Raw genomic sequence first — 23,187 nt, forward strand, 5'->3', positions numbered from 1 at the left:
TCAGGCCCTGGGGACGGGGACGTTAGCCGAAGCTCGACCGGGCTCGTCTGCTTCCATCAATCTCAACTGCAACATGGAGCCCGGATGCAGGTTGTCATCTCTGCGAGTGCGACACTGCCCGCGCTGCCCAGCAGGTCACCATACGAAGTACCGAGACTTTGCGGGAGAGCTCCAGGCACCATCCAGGCACGCATGGGCTGTGACTGGCCGGCGAGACAGGGAGCGGAAGACGACACGACACAGTGCTGATTGACTGGCGATGGCTTCGAGGCCCTGGAGCAGCACCCGGCCCATGACCAAGGCTCCAATCCCAGTCGCTGGTTTCTCGCCCCCTCTCTGCTGCGTCTCCAGGCCGGCTGCCCGCACAGAGACTCGCCCCAGCAAACAACTGACAGCTGCGGTGGACGAAAGCCTGCAGCCCAAAACCAAGGACTCATCTGTACGACGACGGATGTGTTACGCTGGTCCTACCAGACAAGAGGACAGGGCCTGTCCAGCACTGTACGAGTATGCACATGGACGTGGATAGACGTGCTGAGTTTCGAAGCGGCTAACCGCTGCCAGGTCCCAGTATCCCTGCCTGATATCCCCACCGCTGTGGCGGGCTAAGCGGGCTGTTGTTATTTGCCAGACAGTCGGCCGAGTCTCCATCTCATGTCTTGACTATCAAGACTCTGGCTCTTCTGGCTCTCGCCCTCTGGCTCTCGTCCTCATCGCCAAGCCTAGCGGATTGTCTGGTCCCTCCCTCGCATCATGTACGAGTATCATGTCTCTGCTCTTCATGTGGGAGCTAAAAATGGCACAAGTTGGCCGCAGGTCGTGCCAGCTCCCGCGGGTTGGTGCGGCGACTCAGCCATTATGCGTGTCAAGTCATTGCACGCGTCGCGGCGCCACCACCATCAAATAATGCTTGCCAACTCCTACATGACAGTTGCAATAGCGCCTTGAACATCCATGGCTCATGCCGTTGCCGTTTCGTCATTGCCGTCAGGGCTCCTCGGTCGTTGGCTTGCAATTCCGGCTTCAATATGCCTTATTAGGACATAGTACTCTCGTGCTCACAAGACAAAATCGGACTCCATGCCCATGTCTTCACTAACACGGACGGATACTGAGACCCCGTCTGCGAACCCCTCGGTGGCTGCCATGTTCAGCGTGCTTTCTGCAATCCAATCTGCGACCCGACCCGACGCCGCCGCCCGACCGGAACAATGAGTGGCGCCACCACCTTGGAAGCCATCGCTTTTGGCCTCTGCCCTTGTGACACTAGGCCAGTGGGACTCTTGTTGCGCCATGTGCAGCCTTCAGGTGGGACGAACCGCTCCGAATGGGGGCCATGAACAGCAGATGCTAGGCTCATGGGTGTACTCTTGTGCCTTTTACCTTGTAATCTTGGCCCAGAATCGGCCAAGAAGACGTTCGCCGATACACCAGCCCATCTCCCTTGACAACCTCCGAGAGATGAGGACGCATATGGCTCATGTACTTGACGCTGTTTTATGCCAATAAGGCACTGGACGAGACGTGGGGTGCGGGGTTTGCTGCATATTGTTCCAAGCGTCGTTCTAGAAAAGAGCACCTCAGCCAATGACTCGACGTCTAAGACACAACAAAAGCTGACCGCATTTTTGTCACACAGGCTTGAAGACGGTTCGACGTAGTATGAGCTTTCCTCTTCATGCGCTCTCTTCCTCCCCCTCCAACGCCCAGATCGTGGGGTATATACTCGGAGGGTGAAGCCCGTCATTGCAACATGACTCGGAGCCGAAGTGCATGTCCCTTGTGTCTACAGAATCCAACTGAACGCAGTTGAGAAACCCGTGGCTTACAAACAAGCAAACAATCAACCCACCCGCCTGCCTGCTTTTTAATTACGAGGGACAGGGAGCAGTCGAATCCAATAAGACCCACACCCACGACTTGGATGCGCCTCTCCTCTGTACTTGTACGGACGTGTACCAGGCCAAACACTCGCTTTCTCGACTGCCACATGCAGGAGGTAGCCCTGCGCGGCTGTTCGCCTCTTGCCAAAGCGTGCCGTGTCTAAGACAGCAATACATGGTCTTCGGAGCAGGGAGACGCATTCTAATCGCAGACGCAATGATTACAGAATATGGTAGGTGCTAGCTTGCATATGGTACTTGTTGGACACGAAAGAAAAGTACTAACTCATATTAAAGTAATCTGCACATCATGTCTGCCGAGTATGGGTTGCTGCAGGTCAATATGTAGGTGACCGGCAAGGATGTCGTTACTGCCACCACCTCGCGGTACTACTCGGACATGTACTTGGTAGGCGAGGACGGCTCGCCAGTACAGATCCTCCGAGGCTGGAATTGCCAATTCCTTTTTTGTGCTCCTTACCGCACGCTACCAATGCAGCATACGGACATCCAATGCCGAGTCATGGACAGCAACGCCATGCTGCTTTGACATGTTTCACCGTCAGGGCTTTTTGTCAGCTCCGCTCTGCCTGCACGTCTAGACCGAGGTGAGCGAGGGTGAGCAAGGGTGAGCACGCTCAAGGAAGCGGAGCTCTGCGTGTGTACGTATGATGAGGTTGAACGACTGAGCTTACCTTGGGGTTCCTCGGCAGTATCACCATCATCACCTGACTCACCATAAGTCGTGCCCAGGTGTTGCAAGTGCAAGAGGTCAAGGAAAAGGACAGTGCCTTTACGGGTAAAAGCAAAGATATCCCTCCCCAACAAGACGGATCGCCCTCATCCTTGAAGTGTGTGGAATACCTTTGGCACACTCTATCAGGGGGCCACTTGGTCGCTTTGATTGAATCAAACCGGCACGCTAGCATCAGCCGCAGAAAATGGGCCTCCTTGTGACGATGTTGCATTTTTTGAGCAGCATTTGACCACCCCAGAGATTCTGCGAATGAGCATAAGAGCAGCATCGCAAGGGATCCGCCCAGGTGCAGCAAGCAATCTACCGCCCATCGTCACGGGGGGCCCAGCCTCGAGTTGCGTCGGATTTTTGCGTCCAGGGGAGCGATGTGGACAAGGGGGTTTTTGGTTCCTACGAAGAGTATGCGTCGGGTATATTTCCATCTCGGTTCCATCGCATACCAAGGCAATCTCTGGAGTTTTCTCTCTTTGGACTCGGTCTGAACATGCTGTAAGTCATAGAATATGACAGCATCTGGATATCGCAAGTCTAGGATATGCCGGAAATCCGCTGCACTCCGCTCCGTTCGTGTCTATCCGCAACAGGGTATTGTCCGCGGGCCCAGCGGGCATGGGCCTCGGTGGGAAGATTGAAAATCAGGCACAATCTGATGATCTCCGACTGAATACTGATCAACAAACAGTCCTAAATACATACTACTATCTGCATATGATCTTGGCCAACTTGTTAGGCGGAGATATAGGAAATACGCGGAGATATAGGAAATACAGCTAAAAGTAATGACTATCATGATTAAGATTATTCTGCCTATCAAAATACTACCCACGCGCGGAGTTGTGGTGCTCCGTACAAGTGATTGTACGGGGAGGACTCTGTCCGCGATAGCGACGTAGACTCCGCGTGTGCGAGATGTCGGCTCTTGTAAGGCACGCAACACGCTCGGCATGCAATGTGCCGGGCCTTTTTGGCTTCATATTGGCAAGCCAGGAATACTGTCGACTCTTTATGACTCAGCCAGGTTTTTTTTTTCCCCCATTCTTCGTCATTGGGAAGCATTGCTTGCATATACTAAGATGATCCTACTACTACTACATGTACGCATTGCCGAATGCTGACGGCAAGTATGGCCTGAGTTACAGCGCAGGGGTTACGTCTTTTGTGTGTGGCTGTATGGGTTGATGTTACGGTGTTGGGGGGACTATAGATAGCATTGTGTAGTAGTATGTAGTTATATTTGGTGTAGGCTTGTAGGGTTGTGCTGTTGGTTATTGCGAGTGGACTGTTTTCCATGGAGAAGAGGAGAGGAGCAAAGCAGAGAAGTCTGTCCTACAAGAAGGTATCGTTAGAAATAGGAACTACTAGCTACCTCGTTGGTGGCATGCTCTTTGACTTGAATGTGACGCGAGGGGCATGGACCATTCATATGTTGCCAAGAATATATCTGAATCAAAATAGTATCAAAGTAGGCACAAGTAGTTTGATTCGGGTTCCTATTGGGACGTAAAAGTGGTAAGGCATGAAATGTGATGATCCCTCATGCTCGGCATGCATCAACTTCCAGTGATGAACCTTGGTTTCGACTCAAGCAAGGTTTGAATGCCAGATACCTTGGCTCTCAGGAGAAGCACCAAATAGAAACGGCGGCTTTAATAAAAGAGGGAGGGGGGGGGGGGGGGGGGGGGTGGTCGTATATACAAGTCTTAGGTCAATGAACTCCGAAGAGACAATTCCCTTCCTTTTGGTAAGAATGATCAAGAACTAATATCATATATATATATAGTTTTTGCCTTTTTTTTAACCCACCTTTTCTTCTTCTGCATGTCTTTTGGACCATAGTACAGAGCCCATTGATAGAGCATTTGTGATGTTCTTTCATCTGAGGAGAAGATACAAAGATAGCTCGACTCTACCATGTATGGCTCGGTAATCTTCCCAAAGACTGCACATGCTGCTTTTGATACAAATAACTACGCCTGGCCTCAACGTTCAAAGCCTGGATACACTCCCGAGAACAGATAAGGCACAGACATCACAAGCCCCGCTCACTTATTCCACCTCTCGATACAAGGAGACAAAGGAACCCATGTTGGCTTCCAACAGAGGGAACATGAACGCTTCAATTCAAGCTCAGCTCTTTCTAAAAAGACGAAAAAAAAAAACTCTCTCTCTCCCAAATCTATACATAGCTGTAACCCCCCATCATCACCGCTTCATGCTCCCAATCAGCTCCCTCTGCGTCTCCCTCTCCTTCGCCCCGTCGCTCAGGCTGCCCACGCTCCGCAGGTCGCCCACCACGTCCTTGGCCTTGCCAAAGTAGACGTCCTGCAGCAGGTTGCGCATCTTGAGCTCCATGTCCTCGACGAGGCGGCCGACGTTTGCAATGTGGCTGTCGTCGTTCTCGACGGGCAGGTCCTGCTCGACCTGGCGCGTCATGTTGCCGCTGAGGTCCATGTCGCCGACGGTGCCCTCGACGTTGGTCGACAGGGACAGGATGACGGTGGAGGTGAGCTTGTAGTGCGTCGTGCGGCCGCGCTCGATGGCCTCGAAGACGTGGATCGAGTCCCAGACGCCTTCGGTGTTGGTGCCGGGGGTGGCAGCTGCGAAGCACAGAAAAAAAAAATCACAGTCAGTTTCACCACAACAAGAACAATTTCATACAACCAACGTATGTATATATATCCCATGCAGGGACGGAACACAATAGGGCAAACGAAAACGCACCTTTCTTAACCAACACCACGCCCGCAAACCCGTCATCCAGGTTCCACAGATAGACGCTGCTCACGCCGCCCTCGTAGTACAGCTCCCGGTAAATGTCAAAGGCCTCGTTGGCCTTGACCTCCATCTTGCGCACCCGCTCGTTGGGGATGGCGCCCTCGCCGGCGCCCTCGCTGCCGCCGGGCCCGACGCCGCCCACGCCGCCCTCGTCCAGCGGCGGGTCGAACTGGTTGCTCCACGGGGAGCGGTAGCTGTCGCCGTCGCGGTTGTAGTCGCAGAGCAGGTAGTCGCGGCCCGTCTGCTTGCAGCGCTTGACGGTGAGGGGCTGGTCCACGGACGAGAGGAGGTCCTCGGTCAGGTCCGGGGCCAGGGAGATGATTGCGTTGAGGTGCTCGCTCGTGTGTTTCGGGTTCAGGCGGCGGAGGAGGTCGCTGGACAGGGGAGAAGTGGACGAGTTAGTTGGAATTGTTCAGGTGTGAGTCGGAAATTTGGGGGGGGAGGGGAAGGGCGGTTGGGATGGTGACAGGGCAAAGGTTCTTTGAGAGAAGCATCAGGGGGGGGATGCGTGGCATGGAGGGGGATGAGAAGAGGAGGAGAGGACGGGAGGGGATAAGGGGAGGAAAGCTCACAGCGCCGAGTCAAAGGGATCCGCAGCCATTGCAATTGCCGGTTCGCTGCGGTGGACGCAGCCTCAAGTGGTGATTGAAGGAGTTGTGAGTGGTTGTCGATGTTCGAGGCAGAGGTCGGTCAAGCGGCGTGAAGCCCAAGATGCTGTCCAAAGGTCGCGGGGTTTCGAACTCCATGGTAGGGGTCGGGTCGCCCAGGGGGTCACGTCACCAGCAACGGGCCTGTAAGACGCCGGCTAGCGGCAGCTCTCTGGGGCTCAAACTGCTAACGGAATAGGAGCTGCTTTGGACTGACCCCGCCAAGGTCATGGAGCTCCACGAGCTGTTGGTGCTTGAGAGCAGTAGCGTCTTACCTACCTAGGTACGATTGAATGGACGATATGTGAACGTATTTCCTTAAGTCCACGACATGAGCGTCTTTCGAGGCATCTATTAAAAGTCTATGCAAGCACAAATCATAAAGACTTTCAAATTCTCATTCAACCCTTCTCACAAGTCATACATTATTTCTGCAATCTACCTTTCTTGGGCATAGAAAAAACAAGACGGAGAAGAAGGCAAGAATCCGCAAACGCTCCCTCAATAAAGCCCCCCCCCTAAACCTCAATCAACCAAGGACGCAAATCCAAGAAGAATCGAAAGCACACAAGTCTCAAATCCTAAACTACCAAGCGCCCCTTTTCCAAGACCCTTCTAGTCAAGGGAGAATATCAGACAGACCAGCATTTGTTTCCGCCCCTGCCCCTGACCTTGACCATGTAGCCCGGCCCGAACCGTACCTTAACGCAAATTGCCCAAGAACGCCCCGCCAGTTCCTTTATTCATTCTTGCTTCTTCAGAGCTGTGTCACCTATACCGGCTCGTTTCTGCTGCTCTTCTTCTTTTCTTTTCTTTTCTTCTCCTTCGCTTCTTCTTTTGTCTTGAGCATTTGCTTGCTGCTTTCTTTACATTATGTTAACATAGACGATTGCTCAGGTAAACAAGATAGATAGCCTGAGGAGGAGGAAAGCAAAGTAACACCACTGCCCTCATCCATAAGACAGATGATACTGACATAAACAAAATTATTGTCCAATGCATAACAGCACCAGAGAAGAGCATGGTTGTGCATAGGCCGCCGCCTCGCCAATCACTCAATCACAGTGTCGCAGAGCAGGCAATATGCCTGTTCTGTCCACTGTTTGTCTCCCCCCTCGAGGTCCCTTAGATCCGTTATTTGCCAGACGGTCGGGCCTTCGTTCATCTTCAGAGTGGCTTCGAAGAGGCCCTCCCAAGGCTTCTTAGACGACTTCTTCCGCTTGCCTTTCTTAGCCGGGGCTGTTTTTGAAGACTTGTCCGAGCCGTTGGGCGGTGCCGGTGTTGGCGTTTCTGTGTCTTTGGACGACTCGTCATCTCGATGCTTCACAAGCACCTGGTCTTTTATCTCGGTACTGGCGACAATGGGAGACTTTCTGTCTTCTCCCTCGACCGACGGGCTCAGCAGGCGGTACGGCAGGTCTCCCTTGGCTGCCTCCTTTGGCTCCTCCTTGGTGTCCTCTTTCGTCTCTTCCTTAATGACTGGTTCTCCCGACTTATGGGGGATATCGGTCCCCAGTCGATCGTACACTCGTGAGAGGACATCGTCGAGCAGGCATTCGTAGTGCATCCATTCCTCGCACTCCTTGTTCGAGCAGCCAACGAGCGTTTTGTCGGGATTGGCGGGAGTCTTGCACTTGCAGACAAGGGCAACTGACTGTTTGAACATGTCAATATCAACCAACTTTGATAACGGAACGGACCGGACGGTCATCACAGTAGGTACTTACCGATAGCTCCGACGTTCTACAGTTGAACGCCTGTCTCCAATACAGAGACTCTTGGATATCATCGTCGTTTGATTCTATCCACTGTTTGACATTAACCCCCATGACCACACTGACAACATTGATGATGTCCACTGCTCAACCGTTAGCGAAACAAGAATGCACTCGAGGGCGTCTCGGAATGCTCACTGTGGTTGGAGGCGATCAGCTCGTGCTGCCCATGGTATGGCTGACGACCGGCGATTTGTTTCTTGCCATCCAGAGTACCCAGCGGCAGCTCCTCGGGCCAGTACATCCAGTAGACGCGGGCGTATACGTGATGCTCGTCCGAGGCCCGAACCTCCAATATCCGAGCCACCCAGTAATCGGCCTTCTTGGCAACCTTGGTAGCGCCGGCGGGGAGGGAGTTTTGTCGTTCCATGGTTGCCTCGTTCGCCACATAGACAAAGTCTTCGGTATAATATTTGACGCCGTTGACTGCAGAGATTCATGTTCAGTCAGAGATGAATCCATCGGCCTAAGGAAGGAAGAATACAGTGAATGCGGAAAGGATGGAACTTACGGACGAAGCTGTTGTACCGTGTCATGTCGAGCCATTGCTTGCGGGGTTCCACGGCGTAGTAGAGCTTGAGCGATTGGCTTGTCCTAAACTTGCCCTCGGGATGGAAGACTGCGTTCTGCGTCTGGACCTTCTTGTTTGTATCCTCCTCGGACTTGTCGTGCTTCCGCTTCTTCGACTTGGGTGCGTCCCTCTCGCTGCGCTCCGGCTCTGAGACGACGGTAACAGTGAAGGGACAGTCGGCACGATTCTCGTCCGCGACGGCACCGTCGGTATTGTTATTACTGGCGGCGCCATCCGCGGCAGGGCGAGAGCGCTTCTTGGGCTTGGAACTCATCGCAGGCCGTGGGCAGCGCGCCTGCGGTGTCGCGCAAGCGGGGAGCGTCGCGACAGTCGTGGGATTCCCGGCGGCCGGCGGTCGTCTTCAGGGCGCAGCGACTCTTTTGTCGACCGAGCTTGCTGCCTCGCTTGACAGAGGGCGAGAAGACGGCACCGCACGAAGCAGCTTGTGGGAGGGGCGCGGCTGTTGATTGTGCGTTCGGCTTCGGTCGGATCTGTATGTAAACACAAGCGCCGCCGATAAAATAGGTCACACAGGCAGTTCTGCAACGGCGGCACGGGCCCTGGGAGATCGGGGGAGCAACGAGATAAGGTGGGATTCCTTATGCACCGACTCGTCGATGACAGCACAAGGCTCTCGGTGCCTTTGGCGAAAAAAAGAGGCGCAGGCTGGAGCTGAGCGGGCGTCAAGCCACCGCAATCCGGGGGCGAACAAGGGGGGTTTCGAGTTGATGAGGGAGCAAGATTGAGGATAGACAGGGAGTCGTGCAAGAAGCCAGAAATTGAATCAATGGATCGTTCTTCTTTTTTTTTTTTCTCTCTTCTGCGACTTTGGCTCGGATTTTTCTGGGCTCTCTGATTTCCGGCTTACCGAACAGAAGTGGGTTTGTTTGTTTCGACAGCAGCGTAAATTGGCGAGAGGCCAGCAGTCGGTCCCTGCACGGCGGAGGCTGTGGCTGAAAAGAAGCGAGAAGAGAGAACAATGAAAGAAGAGGAGGATGCTCAAGAGACTGCCCGGCGATGGCTCTCTTCTCTCTTGGCCCCTCGTGATTTCTATCCAACGTGTTTTACTGGACAGAATAACAACCTCACAGAGAGGAGGAAGATAAGAAAGGCCGTCTTAAGAACGACAGAGAAAAGAAACGGCCTGGTGTACCTGCCCGGGCGCTTACAGTGACACGGTACCTCGCACTGGCACTATCAATCCGTACAACGCGAAAAAGCAGCGAAAAATAGCCTGGGAGACGGACTGAACGCGCAAGAGGGAACAACCAACGTGAAACCCCACTGTAATCGAGTCACTAGCCTCACTGCAATCAAGTTCCTTTTAGCGGCCTGGGGGGTGGGGGGGGGGCTTGATTAGCCGCGTGGCCTAGATCCTATTCGCAGTCCATTGAACAGAATAGTGCTGCGGTTGGATCCTGTCAAGTGCAAGGTATCCCCGGACCAGAATGTCACTACGAGGGCATTTGGGAGAACATGCCTGCTCCAAGGCATGCTGCTAGATAGAGCGTCGCTTGCTTGAACTAAGGACAGATCTGCTATGTTGACGCAGATGCTGGATCAGTCAAGGCAGTTTGTATAGGGGCGTCACATCATGCGCCAACAAGTGAATAATGCTCCTCAGCGAATAGAGAATAGGTAATGGAAATCATCATATTATTACTGCATAGCCCTGATCAAAACACTCCCTAAGCTCCAAACGAAACACTGGCCGAGAAGCTTCCAGTCAAAGTCTCAAAATCCAAGGCAACACCCAGAGCTCACTGACCAAACAAAACGCCTACGCTATGCATAGCAGGTTGTTGACACTTCCCTAACCATTCGGGAACAGCAACAAGAAAGACAAGCGTATTGGCCCCTGCAGCCAAGTGCAGCTGCTAACCAAAAATCAAATCAAAGTCTCACCGCCGATGGGAGGCGTCGCCGTTGCCCTCCGTGGCCTCATAGTCTGCTAGTATCCCGCGAGTCGCTTCTGCGTCGACTTGCTCATCCTCCGCATGATCCTCGGGGTCGAATCCCTCAATGGTTTCAGCGAGCTTCTCACCCTCTCTCTTGCCACGCTCAACGTTGATGAAGTAGATGAGAGGAGCGGGGAGGCCAACGAGTGCGCCGAGGAACCAAAACGCAGGTCTGATACTTCCAGTCTTATCGATGATGGCTCCCACTATCGCAGGGCCGAAGACGCTGGATCCTTTGTCGGTAATGGCATACAGAGCGTAAAAGGCGGCTTCAGATCCCGGCGGGATCAGTTCGCCAAAAAGCGAGCGGCAGTAGCTGCTCAGACCGCCCATGACGAGGCCATACACGGCGGCCAAGGGATACATCTCCCAAGGCTGCTGCAGTCCGACAACACCCCATCGCTTGATAAACGGCAGGTAACCCAGGAGGCCGTAAATAGGGATGAGCTCAAACAGCCCAATGCAGACGAGGATTGTCTGATGAGGTTTCAGGTTGAATGCCCGAGATATCCAGGCCCAGCCAAAGGCACCAAAGATTCCAGCCATGGTAGCGATGACATTGATCATGCCCAAGGCCCATGGCTTCATGTGGAGCGAGGTCTTGGCGAACAGGACGGCAGTAGAAGACGTTGTGGCAATAGCATCCGAAAGGAGGAACCAGCCACCGAGAAAGAGGGTAATGTCCAACAGACGCCTTGCCAGCTGGATCGTGCGAAACAGAGACTTCCATGCATACTTCAGGTATACCCACCAAGAAGCGCCGTCTTTTCGCCCGTTAATCACCAGAGCAGGCCCCGGCCTTGGCCTCAGCCACAGCGCAGCGGGGATGGTGAATACAGACCACCAGGCTCCGATAATGAACAGCACAACCCTCTGGGACCAGGTCGTGTTCTTCATGGCAATAAGGATAGCGATGGAGGCGCACTGCACAAACAAGGCAGCACTGTAGCCGATACCGATGCCCAAAGAGGATATATGGGTGGAGAGCTGAAGCTCCTTGGAAGTAATCTCCTCATGGGTTGCGACTCGCTTCAGCCCATACCTTTGATGCCGATCGTCAGGAGGCAGCAGGCCCGAAGTGGAATTGACCATGGCCTCTTCCAGGTCATCAGTTGAATCTATATATCGGGAATCAAAGGGCCCATCCGCCGAGTCAGGCCCTTCCGATACGTATGCTTCCATCACGTTCGGATGGTTTCGAACCAGAAGCGGGAGAAAGGAGTTGAGCAGGACAAACGATGCGCCAAAGGACGTATTGGAGATGATTGTCAACACGGCGCCGAGCAGATACGTGGCCTTGCTGATGAAGATGAAGGCCATGACGGAGATGCCACCCAGCCAGGCAAAGCCGAGAAGCAGCCGCTTTCGATAATTGCCATGGTCGGCAGCGCAGCTGATGCTGACGACCAACAGTGCCTGCAGCAAGACGCTGGCGGAAAAGGTATACATGGCAAAGCTCGCCGTGTTGATCTGGATGCCCAATACATAGACGACACACTGGCCGTCATCCTCAGATTTGCTGTCGCTGGAGCCGCACGGCTTGTCCGGGTCGGACAGGAGAACGCCATTCTCCCGAGCAAGTGTCTCTAGGAGGATTGGGATGAAGGAGGCTGTTGTGGATGATATTAGCCGACGACTTTTCACTTTCAAAAGGGTCACGACCTGACAGCCCCAACATATGATGAAGGCATAACCAATTGATCCTCGGTCATTACACAGCAAGACTCATCAAACAAACCAGCACCGTAACACGAAAGCAAAGACTCACCAATGCCGCAAATGACATACGTCTCGGCCGCGAAGCCGTAACTGTACCACCCCCAGATCTCCTTCTTGCTGGTCGGTCGGGCATCGTGGCCCGCGTACGCCGGCACGCCCGGCCGCACGTCGCTGTCGAAGCTGTCGCGCAGGCTCATCTCGTCGTCGCCGGAGGAGTGCTCGTCGTCGGCCTCGAAGGACGAGGTCGCGTAGGATCGCTTGGACAGGATGGAAAGCCCTGACCAGAAGCGCCGTCCTTGGAGCTCCGGGCGATGTGGCGTCATGGTCGTGGTCTGACCGCGGCCAGGCAGTGACAGCACAGTGACAGGCTGACCCACGTGATTGGCTCCAGTCCAGCCGGAAGCGGTCTGTGCCTGTGCCTGCTAATGCACCCCGCGCCGTTGCCGCAATTCGCTGTGGACACGAAATAAAACGATCATGAACCGGCCAGAGGCTGGAGCTCGCATCCGTGCGTCAAGATCGGTGAGATTCGCTTGGTGTTTGCTTGTTCGAGGGTCGGAGCAGCATCAGCTGTTTCTCGACTGGCTGCTGCCTTTTGCTGACGAACAGGGCGGTGCCGGCCAGAGGGTGGGCGATCAGGCTCAATAGAAACACACCGTGGTTCGACTAATACGAGATGATATGCCTTCAGACAAGCTCATATCTCAACAGTAGCAGGCCCAACCGAAGGATCTCAGGCACATCCTCGTGCTCCCGACGGGCGAGATGCAACCCTTTATGTGCCTGCTGCACGATGAAGCAGCTCGATCACATCCCCCCTCTTTCTCTTGCATATGCTGCCCTTCGCTTATTCGCTCCGGGGCCGCCCTAACGGTTGAAGAACGCCTCTCGTTTGCCGACCGTCCTGCTTGAGCCTATCTACACTTCTAAATATGGACCTGGTTTAGCCCTTCTTCTTTTCGAGAAACTAACCTGAAGGCGATTTAGCATTGATCGGGTGGAGAGCTCTCTGCGTCAGTGACCCATTTTAGCTGATGCTACGCCGTTCTGCTGCTCTCCAGCTGGCTGGGTTAACGCGCCTTTTTTTTGCGACTTCGCAGGTCAGCTGAGGTCAAACATGTTCTCTGCAAGAGGCGTTGAATCAAGAAGTCGAACAAGTCCGCCTCGTTTCTGGTTGCGATTATTCCCGAGATTGGCGCGCATGAGATCAAGCTGCTGCGTTTGACGGCGGCCCAAGTGGGGGAGACGGTGTGAAAGCAACGTCGACATGGGCAAGATGGACGGGCGACGATCCCGCCCGTCTTTTCTTGGTGGTGGCGTGATGAGAGCTTTGGGTGCTGCCAGGATCTCATTCTGTGATTGCGATGACTTACCAGTACAGTCCAGTACAAACGGTTCGAATTGGACCAAAGAAGTAACATTGAAAGACACGCAGTGGATGGTTGCGCCAAAGGACCAGGACGCTATGTTACACTGTTTCTTCGACAAGTCTTCCAGATATGTACGATTCTTTTTACAGCATCGATCCGTTCACACCTTGCTGGATCTACACCTTGCACGTCCGTCTAGAGGAGTGGGTGTGGCGCAACTTGACTCAAGGGGTTTTATTCCGCTTTATTATCTTGGATGTCATCATATCCGAGTGACAGCATCGTGAGAGCGATATACAAGTGCGACGAAATCGAAACTCAACTACGGGATATCATGTGTTCTCCAACAAGGGCCACCGTCGAATTCATAACCAAACATTGCAACACCCCTGCCGGGAGATCTTTTCTCTTTCCTCTGGCCGCGACGACTTCAATTTCCGTTTCAGTCGCTCAGTGCTTGAATGCGCCAAACAGCTTCGACTTGAGCTTGTCCGCCAGACCAATCGGCGCCACAGGGCGAGGCTTCGCATGAGCCGGCTCGTTAACACGATGCTCGTTGCCTACGCCGCCCCGGCCCGTGTGGTATCCTTGCACATCCTGGCTCGAGCGAACAGCAGCTTCGGGCACGACGTCGGTGTCGTTTCGATGCTTCGGCGCAGTTCCTACGTCCGCAATGTTGCCGAGGCCTGTTACAAGCAACCATTATCTTAGCCGAAACTCCCCTCATGAAGATGATGGGGGACGAGTGGGAAGGAAATCGCAAGATTCGCATCTCAGAGTAAACGCACCGCCTCGGCCGGCGCTGAAGGCGCCATCACCATGGCTGCCCACGACTCCGGTTCGCACCACCTCGCCGTCGACGTACTTGGTGTCGTCCACATCGATGTTGCCCGCGCCGCCGCGACCGTGGGATACTTCAGTAGCCATGAGGGAGGCGTTGCACGTGTCTCTCGCCGTTCCTCGTATGAGAGAATATGAGTCGACGGGGATTCTGGAAGCGCGATCCGACTGTTTCTGAAAGCTGTACAGCTTCAACCCACTGTATGAAGACAAGGTAAGCTAGAAGATAGAGCTGGACGTCGAAGTTGTCTTTCACAATCTACATCTCGAGGGACCCAAAGTGGCGCCGCGTCAATCTTTATAGCATCACCGTCTGAGCGATAAGCCGAGGAGAGAAACGGGTTGCCCAAAACGAATGCGCCACATGGCTGCTCACGGGCGGAAAGTCAGTCGATTGGCATTGTTGGAACGGGTGGCACTAGCGGGATAAACGAGGCAAAGGACACATGGAAGAGCATGTGGCAGAGACCCCGTTATCAGCAGCCCTCTCTCTCTCTCTCTGACTCTTGCTGCTTTTCAGCTGCGGCCCTCCATTTCGTCATACTTTACCTGACATGGGAGGAATACATAGAGAGAGAGAGAGAGATAACATTCGCGATTCTGCTTTATCGCACAAGCGCCAAGACTGGTGGGGAGCCAGTGAGAGGCTGCGGGGGGGCAAGGCCGTGTTTACGTACCTGAATTTGGTGACATTCGCGGACAGGGTTGCTTATCAATGGCCCGAGAGCACCGACTATCAATCAGCCCTTTTCCAAGCTGATGCTACTGGTGTCATTGCATATGAGCTCATGCTGTAGTTGGCGGATTTATTCGGATTGTTGGTTTGGTGGTTGGCTGAAGGATGTGCTGCCGTTGGGACTGAACCTGCTAGTAATAAGCTTGAACCAGCAGCCAATCTGAGTCTTTACACCCAAAGTTGAGTACCTAGAAACGCAGCCATCTCAGCGTTAACCACTGCGGCTCCTATGATATCATCTCTTTCACATGTATATTTTGCTATAGACCCCTAACCACCCTCCCTTAGCTACACTTTACCCGCCCGACCAATCTGCAGAATTTCGCCCGTCAGCTGCTCGTCGCTTCGCAGCACCGGCCAAGAAGCCCCGTCCGCCTTGACGAGAACCAGCTCCAGCTTCGTGCCGAGGACCTTGAACGACGAGGTTTCTGGGTTGACCGTCCCGTACAGCGGAAAGGTCGCCGTGTATCGCTTCGGTGTCGGGTCGCTGGTCGTGAGGTCGAGGTCGATTTCCTTTTCCTTGATGTCGACCTTTGACGTCTCCTTGTTGATCTTCTTCAGGAAGAGCGATGCGATGACCTGTGTGGGGGTCTGGTAGAAGTCGTGTCTGGAACACCAAGGTCAGGCGGGTGTTGCTCTCATTATTCAACCATAGGCTGGCAGAGTTAAAACTTACCGGACTGTGTCGAGTATCTCTTCGCCGCCTGATTCAGCCTTGTCCTTCTTCCCACTGCCGACAAACAGGTGCTTGTCCTTTGTCTTGCACCCTTCAATCTTCATAAACTGGTCAAACTCCAGCACCCTCCTCTTGCAGCACGAATACCCCTTGCTGCCCTCGTGGAAGATGGGCACGCCGGGGTGGTGCACGCACTTCTCGCCCTCCCTCGCGGCTCCCTTCTTGTACTTTGCGCTGCACGCCTTGCGGCGGCACTCGGCCCCGTCCGGAATCTCCAAGCTCGGGTCGTCGTCCTCGGAGTCGGGCGGCGGAGGGGGGGGCGTGGGCACGTGCTGCGCGGGCTGGATCGGCTTCCGCGTCGGGGCGGCGGCGGACACGCTGGCTTCTGAGATCTTCTGCGCGAGGGCGGCCTCGTCGAACTGCTGCGGCTTCTCCTCGACGGGCGGGGGCTTCTCGGTGGTGGAATGTGTGCCGGTTGTGCAGGGGGGGATTTCCATGAATTCGTCAAAGGTTAGGACTCGCGGCTTGCAGCACTTCCATCCTAGGACATGGTCAATTCAGCTATTACATTTAAGGGTAGAGAATTGAAGTAAAAGAGGGGGGCCCTGTTTGTTGTAGGTATCACGAAACGGCACAGAAGGGGAGCTTGAAAGCACATATCGTACCTTTCTGCCCCTCGTGAAAGATGGGTGGACCAGGGTGATATTGGCACTTCTCGTTCGGGTCAGTGAACTCTTTGCCGCAGCCCTGGCGGACACACTTTTGCGCCATTGTGAATGAGAGCAGTAGCTGGGAGAGTTGAACGGGCTGGTACTATAAGGAGCGTATAATACTATCGTGCAACATGAGAAAGGGGAGATGGGTGAAAAAAGGGCAAAACAGTTGAAAGCCCATGGGTGAGTTGAGTGTGGGTATTAGACCGATGGGATCTTCTAGAACTGTGAGGATGACGGAGCTGTGTGGCCTCACCGCTTTCCTATTTCGATGCGGGGTTCGGGGATGCTGGAGCTGGCTGGATCGGGGAATCGCGATTTGGGCGGGCATTGACTCGTAAACTGGATTGAGGAAGCTCGACTGAACCTACCTTTACCTACCATACCTTACCTATGCTAAGCATTCACAATTTCGAAGACACTTAAGAAAAGCTTGTAGTTATAGAATAAAGGGGATTGCTGGCGCAAACATGCTGCATATAATAGCTGGGGCGTCTGATCCCACAGGGGACTCAATGACAGCTACTGAAGCTACAAGTAGGTTGGTTCACCAGCATAACCTGATCATAAGTACTCCTGAATCTCTAGCCCAGGTCTCCTCGTTTGAATTGATGCTATACGCAAAACAGATGTCGATGTATATCGGCCATGTCACAGAGGCAGAAAGCCCTGCTCACCTCGCCAACTTACACGAAGCATCGAGCTTGGCTTACCCCCAGCTTAGTCATCATATCAGCCCACCTTGACACGCCTCTGTAATAACTGGCTCTTCCACTCAATTTTCAGGATTCGAGCGTTGAGAACTCATCGCTCAATATTATATCAATGTGACGACTAGGTATCTCTCACTTTGTATACAAGTAGCTGAGAATGTTCGCAACTAGACGTCTCCTGCAAGCCTGCAGGATCACTTTATTCTCCAGAGACGACTGCGGTCTCTGTACGCAGGCCAAGGGCGTGCTTTCCAACGTTTGGGACAAGCGGCCGTTTCTCTACACGGAGGTGAACTTGGCAAAGGAGGAGTCTAAGCAGTGGAGGAATTTGTACGATTTCGATATCCCTGTTGTAAGTGTACTGCTAGAACTTAAGATAAGATAAAGAACAAAGTTGACCGGTTGTGTTACAGGTCCACATCAGCAAAGCAGAGGCCGGCGAAGAAGACATCAACAAGGTCAGCCAAGCCGTCAAACTAATGCACCGTTTCACGGAAGACCAAGTCGAAGCCAAGATGGATCAAGTGGAAGGCTTATAGTTCTCTCTGTGTCCATCTCTTTCTTTATCGTTCTAATTTACCACCCTTTCATAAGACATGAGCCGATAATAAAACAGCATTGCTTCCTTTCTATCTAACTCCTAGCCACGGCGAGAGACTGCTTCGCAATCTCCTCGATGCCCATGTAGTCCGTGACGACATGCACCATGTCGAAGCCTTGCTGCTGGCACAGCTTGGCGTGCGAGGGGTCGAGGGTGTAGATTCCGCTCTTCTTGCCGGCCTTTTTGGCGGCGGCTTGGATCTTGACGAGGGCTTCTTCGAGTTGTGTGGGGATGCCTTCCATGGTGATGCGGTGGCCGATGTTGTTGCCTGTAGATTACCCAAGTCAACAATATGTATCTTGCCATGTTGAAATGGAGAGTTGGTTGACTCACCTAGATCAAAAGGCCCAACGAAGAGCACGTCGATGCCTTCAACCGCAGCAATCTCATCGACCGCCTCGAGAGCCTCCTTGGTCTCGATCTGGACCATGGTCAGGACGGACTCGTTGGCTTGCTCCAGGTAGTCGGAAGAGCTGATGGTGCGTCCGAACTGTTTAGCAGAGTAGGGCGATCCAAAGCCTCGCTTTCCCCAAGGGGGGAACTTGGAGGCCTGGACGAGGTCCTTGGCCTCTTGGACGGTACGCAGCAGGGGAACAAGGACCTGAGTATCGTTGTTAGCATCTACAGCGAGTCAAAGTAGCTTTCAGATTTCGGTTTGCAAAAGACGATGATGAACTGGCTAAAGCACGTACGCCGTGTGCTCCCGTGTCCAAAGCTCCTAAAATCCCATACATCAGCTTTTTACAAGGGTCTCACACATTGATGGGGATATACATGAGAACTCACTCTTCACCATCCAAGGCTCCATGCCCGGAATCCTGACAACAGGAGACACTCCCAAGGCCGCAATAGCAGGAACCGCCTCATGCATCGCCCGATCTGCCCAACCCCCAAGCATCCAATGTACACCGCGTCAGCTCACCAATCTCCCATCTCAAGAACTCGCATCACCATCATCATCATCACCACCTCAAAGTCAACGAAAAGAAAAAACGCACCATCCATGCTTCCATGCTCGCAATCCACCACCACCCAATCCACGCCCGACTGAGCCAAGAGCCTCGAAATGGTCGCCCCGGGAATCATCTGCCACCCGCCCAGAGCAGGCTTGTTCGCGTCGAACAGCGCCTTGAGCTTGTTGCCGTCGCGGACTGTCGCCTGCGCGCCGCCGGACGTCGCTCCCGCTGCGATGTAGGACATTTTGAAGGGGTTGCTGAACTGAAAGGCTGGCCGGTTCCGGAGTATCAGGCGAGGGGCTGCGGCGGCTCTTAAGAAGCTGTATGTCATGCCTGATTGAGTAGTACGTGCTTGAAAACAGAGAGAGGGGGTTCAGTAGGTGTAACAGGGATCGGGGTGAGAGTGGGTGAGAGGGGCCGGTACGTCAGAGGGGACCGGGGAAATTCGTTTTCTCCGTGTAAGGGCTGCTCAGAGTTGATTTGCCTGGATGTGTGAAATGGCACCCTTTGTGGGATATTCGGGTCGAGTGAGACTTACACCGAGAGGGTCATGGGTTTCCGTTGCGGATGTTGTAGTACTACCTAGGCAAGGACAGTGCGGGGAGAGCGGCGGAGGGGCCAAGATGCATGCATGTGGGGGAATAACGAGAGACACGGGGCTTCCATCTACCGACAGCTGTCACTGGTAATCCCGAGGTATCAAGGACTGATCGATTGGCTGCTTATGGTTGGTGATTATGGTTGGTGATTATCTGCTGAAATCTCCGGCTTGCAACTTCTAGCCTAAGTATTCGTAATTGTCTGACTGGCAATGGGTGTCAGACTCGAGAGAGACGGAGTCTCGTCAGCGCGTACGAGTATGGCCAGAGAGCGAGCAAAAATCAGGTGATATCCATTGGTCTATCAGATTGGATCGGTCTTTCGGTACATGTAGAAACGACTCTGGTTCCGGGTTTTCGTTCATTTATTTTCCCATTCCCATACGCCAACAAAAGAAGCCATCCGTTGATTATGATCGAGTCCAATCTCAGAATCTAATACTCGGTGGGAAAAACAGACTGCCTGTCCGGTTATTCTATCGAAAAAAAAAGAGAGAACCTTGAAAAAGTCAAAAGTCCTCAAGCACGCATAGCTGGTTGTGATCTTTGTCTGTTTGAGATCTTTTTCTGCTTTTATTCGAAGCTCCAAAGGGGGTGTTACCCAATCTCCTTTGGCTGAACTCGTGCGAAATCAAGGCGCACCGGGGAGCTGGTGATGAGACTGCAATGTCGGCGGCTATTGTTGCTCTGGCCACATATGAGCGTAGGCGCACTCAATCCTGCGCTTGATCGCTGTAAGGCTTGGGGGATGAATGGATGTTTATAATCCATTAGTCTTGGAGGCATCTGTTCATCAGCGTTAGCAGACCATTCGTCGTGAACAGTCCCATCATGCGCCATACCCTAGGTAGTCCTCCTTGATGCTTCCAATGGCCCACATTTCGCCGACTTCTGTTCGCGTGCCGATGATCTTGACACGCACATGCGTGCCCGGCTCGATGACGGTGTCTTCATTGTTGGTGAATTGAGGGGGCGTCGCGTTGGGATCCCATTTGATATCGCTGGGTATCAGCTGCAGTCCTGCAGATCAGCAAAGCTCCAAGTAGCCATCTCGGATCGTGGGTGGAGAGGAACGCACATGGGCAGACACGAAGAGCCTGAGCGGACCAGCCTGGGCGAAGAAACCCTGCGGATTGATGGAGTAGACAACGGCATCAACCTGATCAGGGTCAGACAACTGCTTCCCACAACGGGCGCAGAATTCGCCTTACCGTCTCTCCTTTGAATGGCCGCCACACGACGGCACGGTAGCCAACGGTGAACTCTGCAAGTCCATTGCCTGGCAAGATGCGGCCCTCGGAAATGTCAAACGTGTCCATGATGGAGATGATGTAGTAGCTGCCGGCGCAGGTGCCTTCGACGTCTTTCAGCAGCTTGCTGGTCACGAGCTCGTGCATGTTGCGGCCAAAGTAGGACGGATGCAGGGTGACCCTGCGCTCCATGTTGTAGAGGAAGAACATGATGGGCAGCGAGAGAGAAGGTTTCGTGGCAACAACGGCTCCAGGGAAACGGCGGGAACAGGCGATCGAGGGCTTGGGGCGGAAAGCGACAGGTGAGCCTCTCAGGATATAGCTTCAAGTTCCCATATGAAGGCGTATCTCGAACTCGCGTGAGCGCACGCGCGCGGCAGGGGATATCAGGTGGTCAATCGGTCAAGACAAAGGAGAGGCAATCGAAGTCGGCGGAGAGAGAGAGGGCGGAGCGAGGCCGGCGACGAGGCGTGAGGCCGATAACGGGACGATCAGAGGTGAGGGCCGTCGAAGCAGACGCAACACGCACAGGGCTGAATCTCTGCGCTTTCGGGTGTGCGTTGCTGCCTCGGCTGGACTGAAGGAGCTGGCGCTGAGGTGGAAGAAGATGGAACGCGACGAGGCTGCGATGCTCTGGCTGGGAATTTCTCCAGAGCCGGCGCTAAGGCTTTCGCAGGTGGTCTGTGCGGCGGTTCCTCATGCGGCTGAGCTGATTAGGTAAGGCTGCAGTTGCAGTGCATTGGCGCAGCCTTGACACTCATCGGCAGCATTGGACAGAGCAGCGGAAAACAGCAGCCTGAGGTCATTTGTGCGATTGCGCTGCAGTCGGGATTGGGGGAGGACGCAGAGCCTATTTACTCCGCATAACAAGTCAAAGTAGGGGTCCATCACATGTTTGATTGGACGGATGAAGAGGAAGGAAAGGCCTGGTGAATGCCGTGATATTGTCGGAGGTGATCTGAAGGTAGGGTAGCACAAGCTGTATGTACATATGCAGCCCGTTATGTAAGGTCCATGAGATTGAGATGAGCGGAATCGACAATGATACTCCGTAGAATCCGATTCAATCAATTACTGCGCAGCATCGTTACCGTGGAAGCAGAGCAAAGTACAAGTAAACATGAATGACTTGACCATGACGCCGCCCACTTGGTATGGAGACTCGTTCAAACTATAGGCCTGCTTCATGGCTTCACGCCTGATTCGAGTAACGTCCACGGTGTTCCATGGCAACCCAAGAGCCGCAACACCAGCAGACGCTGAACACGAGACGGTTGAGTTACGGTCAAGAGACACCCCTTTTCGAGCGTCGCATCGTGTCATTGTACATACAGTTGATATGCATCAATCCCCTAATAACACCGTGCTCTGAATCCCGTCCCTCTCACCGTGTCTGCACGCTGCTGACCTCCAGGGCCCCAGGCGCGCGGCGGCAGTGGAGAGGATTGACCCGAGGCTCCAGCTGCTCAATCGCCAAATCCCCACCGCTTCGGGGGACCATCAGCGCATTCCTCCACAGCGGCCTTCAGTGGCCCGCACAGCACAGCTTTCAGCGCTTCCGGCGCCGCGACGTTTCCACCATCCTCCTGACCTCTTGCATCGCATCTCCTGTCGCTTCCAGCTTTTCTTCCCTTCCTTCTCCCATGCCGGACCGGCTCTCCTCGACGCTTCAACCTCGATAGCACTGCCCTGCGCCTATTCGCGTCGCCTCTCCCGCGCCTCTCTGCCGTGCCACCGTGTCCGATTGCTTTTTCTTCACTCACGTGCCGGCTGGTCGCGCCAATTCTTCCGACTGGACTGGCGGCAGGACTTGGCTATCCGCATTTTGTTGAGCGCTTCCCGGCCTGGTCCTCTCGCCTCCTTTCTCCCGCGTGAAGATGTCTCTGGATCTGGAAAGGCACTTGACGTTTGTGAGCACATCTCGCCTCTCCTGCGCCTGTTGTGTCCTTTCTAGCTGACTGTAGAACCCCCTTCTCAGTATGGCGCCTATCACCATAATCCGGTCAATGTGGCCATTCACATGATCTGCGTGCCGCTCCTCCTTGTATCAGGTTTCACTCTGGTACGTTCAGGGCCCTTGTCAACTCAACAGTGTTCAGCTAGCTGGTATTTCTGACATCCTCCTTTTCTACTTACTCTCTGCAATAGGCCACGTATACGGGCACACTCATTCACTTGCCTAGCTGGCTCACCGTCCCGTACCTGGACCTCAACCTGGGCACCATCGCCGCCATCCTGTATGCAGCACTTTACCTGCTATTAGAGCCGGTGGCGGGCTTCGTGTTGGCCGCCTTCTGTCTCGGCAGCACCGCTGTTGTCAACTCATGGCACCTCAGTGATCCCACCACGACCTTCCAGGTTGCCCTTGGAGTTCACATCGTTTGTTGGATCATACAGTTTATTGGTCACGGTGTTTTCGAGGGCCGCGCCCCCGCCTTGGTGGACAACCTCATCCAGGCCATCTTCCTGGCCCCCATGTTTGTCTGGCTCGAGATGCTCTTTAAGCTTGGATACCGACGTGAGCTCCATGCCCGTGTTGAGAAGGCCGTTTCGAAGGAAATTGCCAAGTTTCAGAAGGCGTCGAAGAACGGCAAGGCCAACTGATCCAGCATGGCCTAAAGCCAAAGGCTCTGGCTTTGAGTGGCAGC

At 53.9% G+C, this 23,187-nt stretch overlaps 9 protein-coding genes across 9 annotated transcripts; 2 read left to right on the forward strand and 7 right to left on the reverse strand.

Annotated features, from left to right (window-relative positions):
- Positions 1 to 4,842: 4,842 nt before the first annotated feature.
- BBK36DRAFT_1110550 (F-actin capping protein, beta subunit) lies at positions 4,843 to 6,016 on the reverse strand (the record flags this gene model as incomplete). The annotated part of the gene is made up of 4 exons (XM_024889598.1): positions 4,843 to 5,237; positions 5,362 to 5,515; positions 5,549 to 5,789; positions 5,988 to 6,016. 4 exons carry the CDS (start codon positions 6,014 to 6,016, stop codon positions 4,843 to 4,845), a joined length of 819 nt encoding a protein of 272 aa, XP_024753160.1.
- Positions 6,017 to 7,113: 1,097 nt separating this feature from the next.
- Positions 7,114 to 8,682, reverse strand: BBK36DRAFT_1156396 (hypothetical protein; the record flags this gene model as incomplete). The annotated part of the gene is made up of 4 exons (XM_024893922.1): positions 7,114 to 7,716; positions 7,790 to 7,920; positions 7,976 to 8,263; positions 8,349 to 8,682. 4 exons carry the CDS (start codon positions 8,680 to 8,682, stop codon positions 7,114 to 7,116), a joined length of 1,356 nt encoding a protein of 451 aa, XP_024753161.1.
- A 1,627-nt stretch (positions 8,683 to 10,309) lies between these two features.
- Positions 10,310 to 12,408, reverse strand: BBK36DRAFT_1156397 (MFS general substrate transporter; the record flags this gene model as incomplete). Its single annotated transcript, XM_024893923.1, has 2 exons — positions 10,310 to 11,976; positions 12,135 to 12,408. 2 exons carry the CDS (start codon positions 12,406 to 12,408, stop codon positions 10,310 to 10,312), a joined length of 1,941 nt encoding a protein of 646 aa, XP_024753162.1.
- Positions 12,409 to 13,905: 1,497 nt separating this feature from the next.
- BBK36DRAFT_1166069 (hypothetical protein) lies at positions 13,906 to 14,382 on the reverse strand (the record flags this gene model as incomplete). Its single annotated transcript, XM_024894859.1, has 2 exons — positions 13,906 to 14,141; positions 14,244 to 14,382. The coding sequence occupies 2 exons, from the start codon at positions 14,380 to 14,382 to the stop codon at positions 13,906 to 13,908; spliced, it is 375 nt and encodes a 124-aa protein (XP_024753163.1).
- A 930-nt stretch (positions 14,383 to 15,312) lies between these two features.
- BBK36DRAFT_1134347 (chord-domain-containing protein) lies at positions 15,313 to 16,483 on the reverse strand. The gene is made up of 3 exons (XM_024892275.1): positions 16,373 to 16,483; positions 15,708 to 16,248; positions 15,313 to 15,638 (listed from the first exon to the last, which is right to left on the reverse strand). Exons 1-3 carry the CDS (start codon positions 16,476 to 16,478, stop codon positions 15,320 to 15,322), a joined length of 966 nt encoding a protein of 321 aa, XP_024753164.1. The 5' UTR covers positions 16,479 to 16,483; the 3' UTR covers positions 15,313 to 15,319.
- Positions 16,484 to 17,290: 807 nt separating this feature from the next.
- On the forward strand, positions 17,291 to 17,672 carry BBK36DRAFT_1110752 (hypothetical protein; the record flags this gene model as incomplete). The annotated part of the gene is made up of 2 exons (XM_024889624.1): positions 17,291 to 17,485; positions 17,547 to 17,672. The coding sequence occupies 2 exons, from the start codon at positions 17,291 to 17,293 to the stop codon at positions 17,670 to 17,672; spliced, it is 321 nt and encodes a 106-aa protein (XP_024753165.1).
- Positions 17,673 to 17,766: 94 nt separating this feature from the next.
- BBK36DRAFT_1110334 (Phosphoenolpyruvate/pyruvate domain-containing protein) lies at positions 17,767 to 18,934 on the reverse strand (the record flags this gene model as incomplete). Its single annotated transcript, XM_024889573.1, has 5 exons — positions 17,767 to 18,002; positions 18,068 to 18,335; positions 18,427 to 18,452; positions 18,521 to 18,613; positions 18,733 to 18,934. 5 exons carry the CDS (start codon positions 18,932 to 18,934, stop codon positions 17,767 to 17,769), a joined length of 825 nt encoding a protein of 274 aa, XP_024753166.1.
- Positions 18,935 to 20,059: 1,125 nt separating this feature from the next.
- BBK36DRAFT_1502 (hypothetical protein) lies at positions 20,060 to 20,749 on the reverse strand (the record flags this gene model as incomplete). Its single annotated transcript, XM_024897577.1, has 4 exons — positions 20,060 to 20,075; positions 20,132 to 20,301; positions 20,368 to 20,448; positions 20,501 to 20,749. 4 exons carry the CDS (start codon positions 20,747 to 20,749, stop codon positions 20,060 to 20,062), a joined length of 516 nt encoding a protein of 171 aa, XP_024753167.1.
- Positions 20,750 to 22,410: 1,661 nt separating this feature from the next.
- Positions 22,411 to 23,143, forward strand: BBK36DRAFT_151475 (ER membrane protein; the record flags this gene model as incomplete). Its single annotated transcript, XM_024897591.1, has 3 exons — positions 22,411 to 22,449; positions 22,518 to 22,601; positions 22,688 to 23,143. Exons 1-3 carry the CDS (start codon positions 22,417 to 22,419, stop codon positions 23,141 to 23,143), a joined length of 573 nt encoding a protein of 190 aa, XP_024753168.1. The 5' UTR covers positions 22,411 to 22,416.
- Between the last annotated feature and the right edge of the window lie 44 nt (positions 23,144 to 23,187).

The sequence above is a fragment of the Trichoderma citrinoviride genome (assembly GCF_003025115.1).
Source record: "Trichoderma citrinoviride strain TUCIM 6016 unplaced genomic scaffold BBK36scaffold_2, whole genome shotgun sequence".
NCBI lineage: Eukaryota > Fungi > Ascomycota > Sordariomycetes > Hypocreales > Hypocreaceae > Trichoderma > Trichoderma citrinoviride.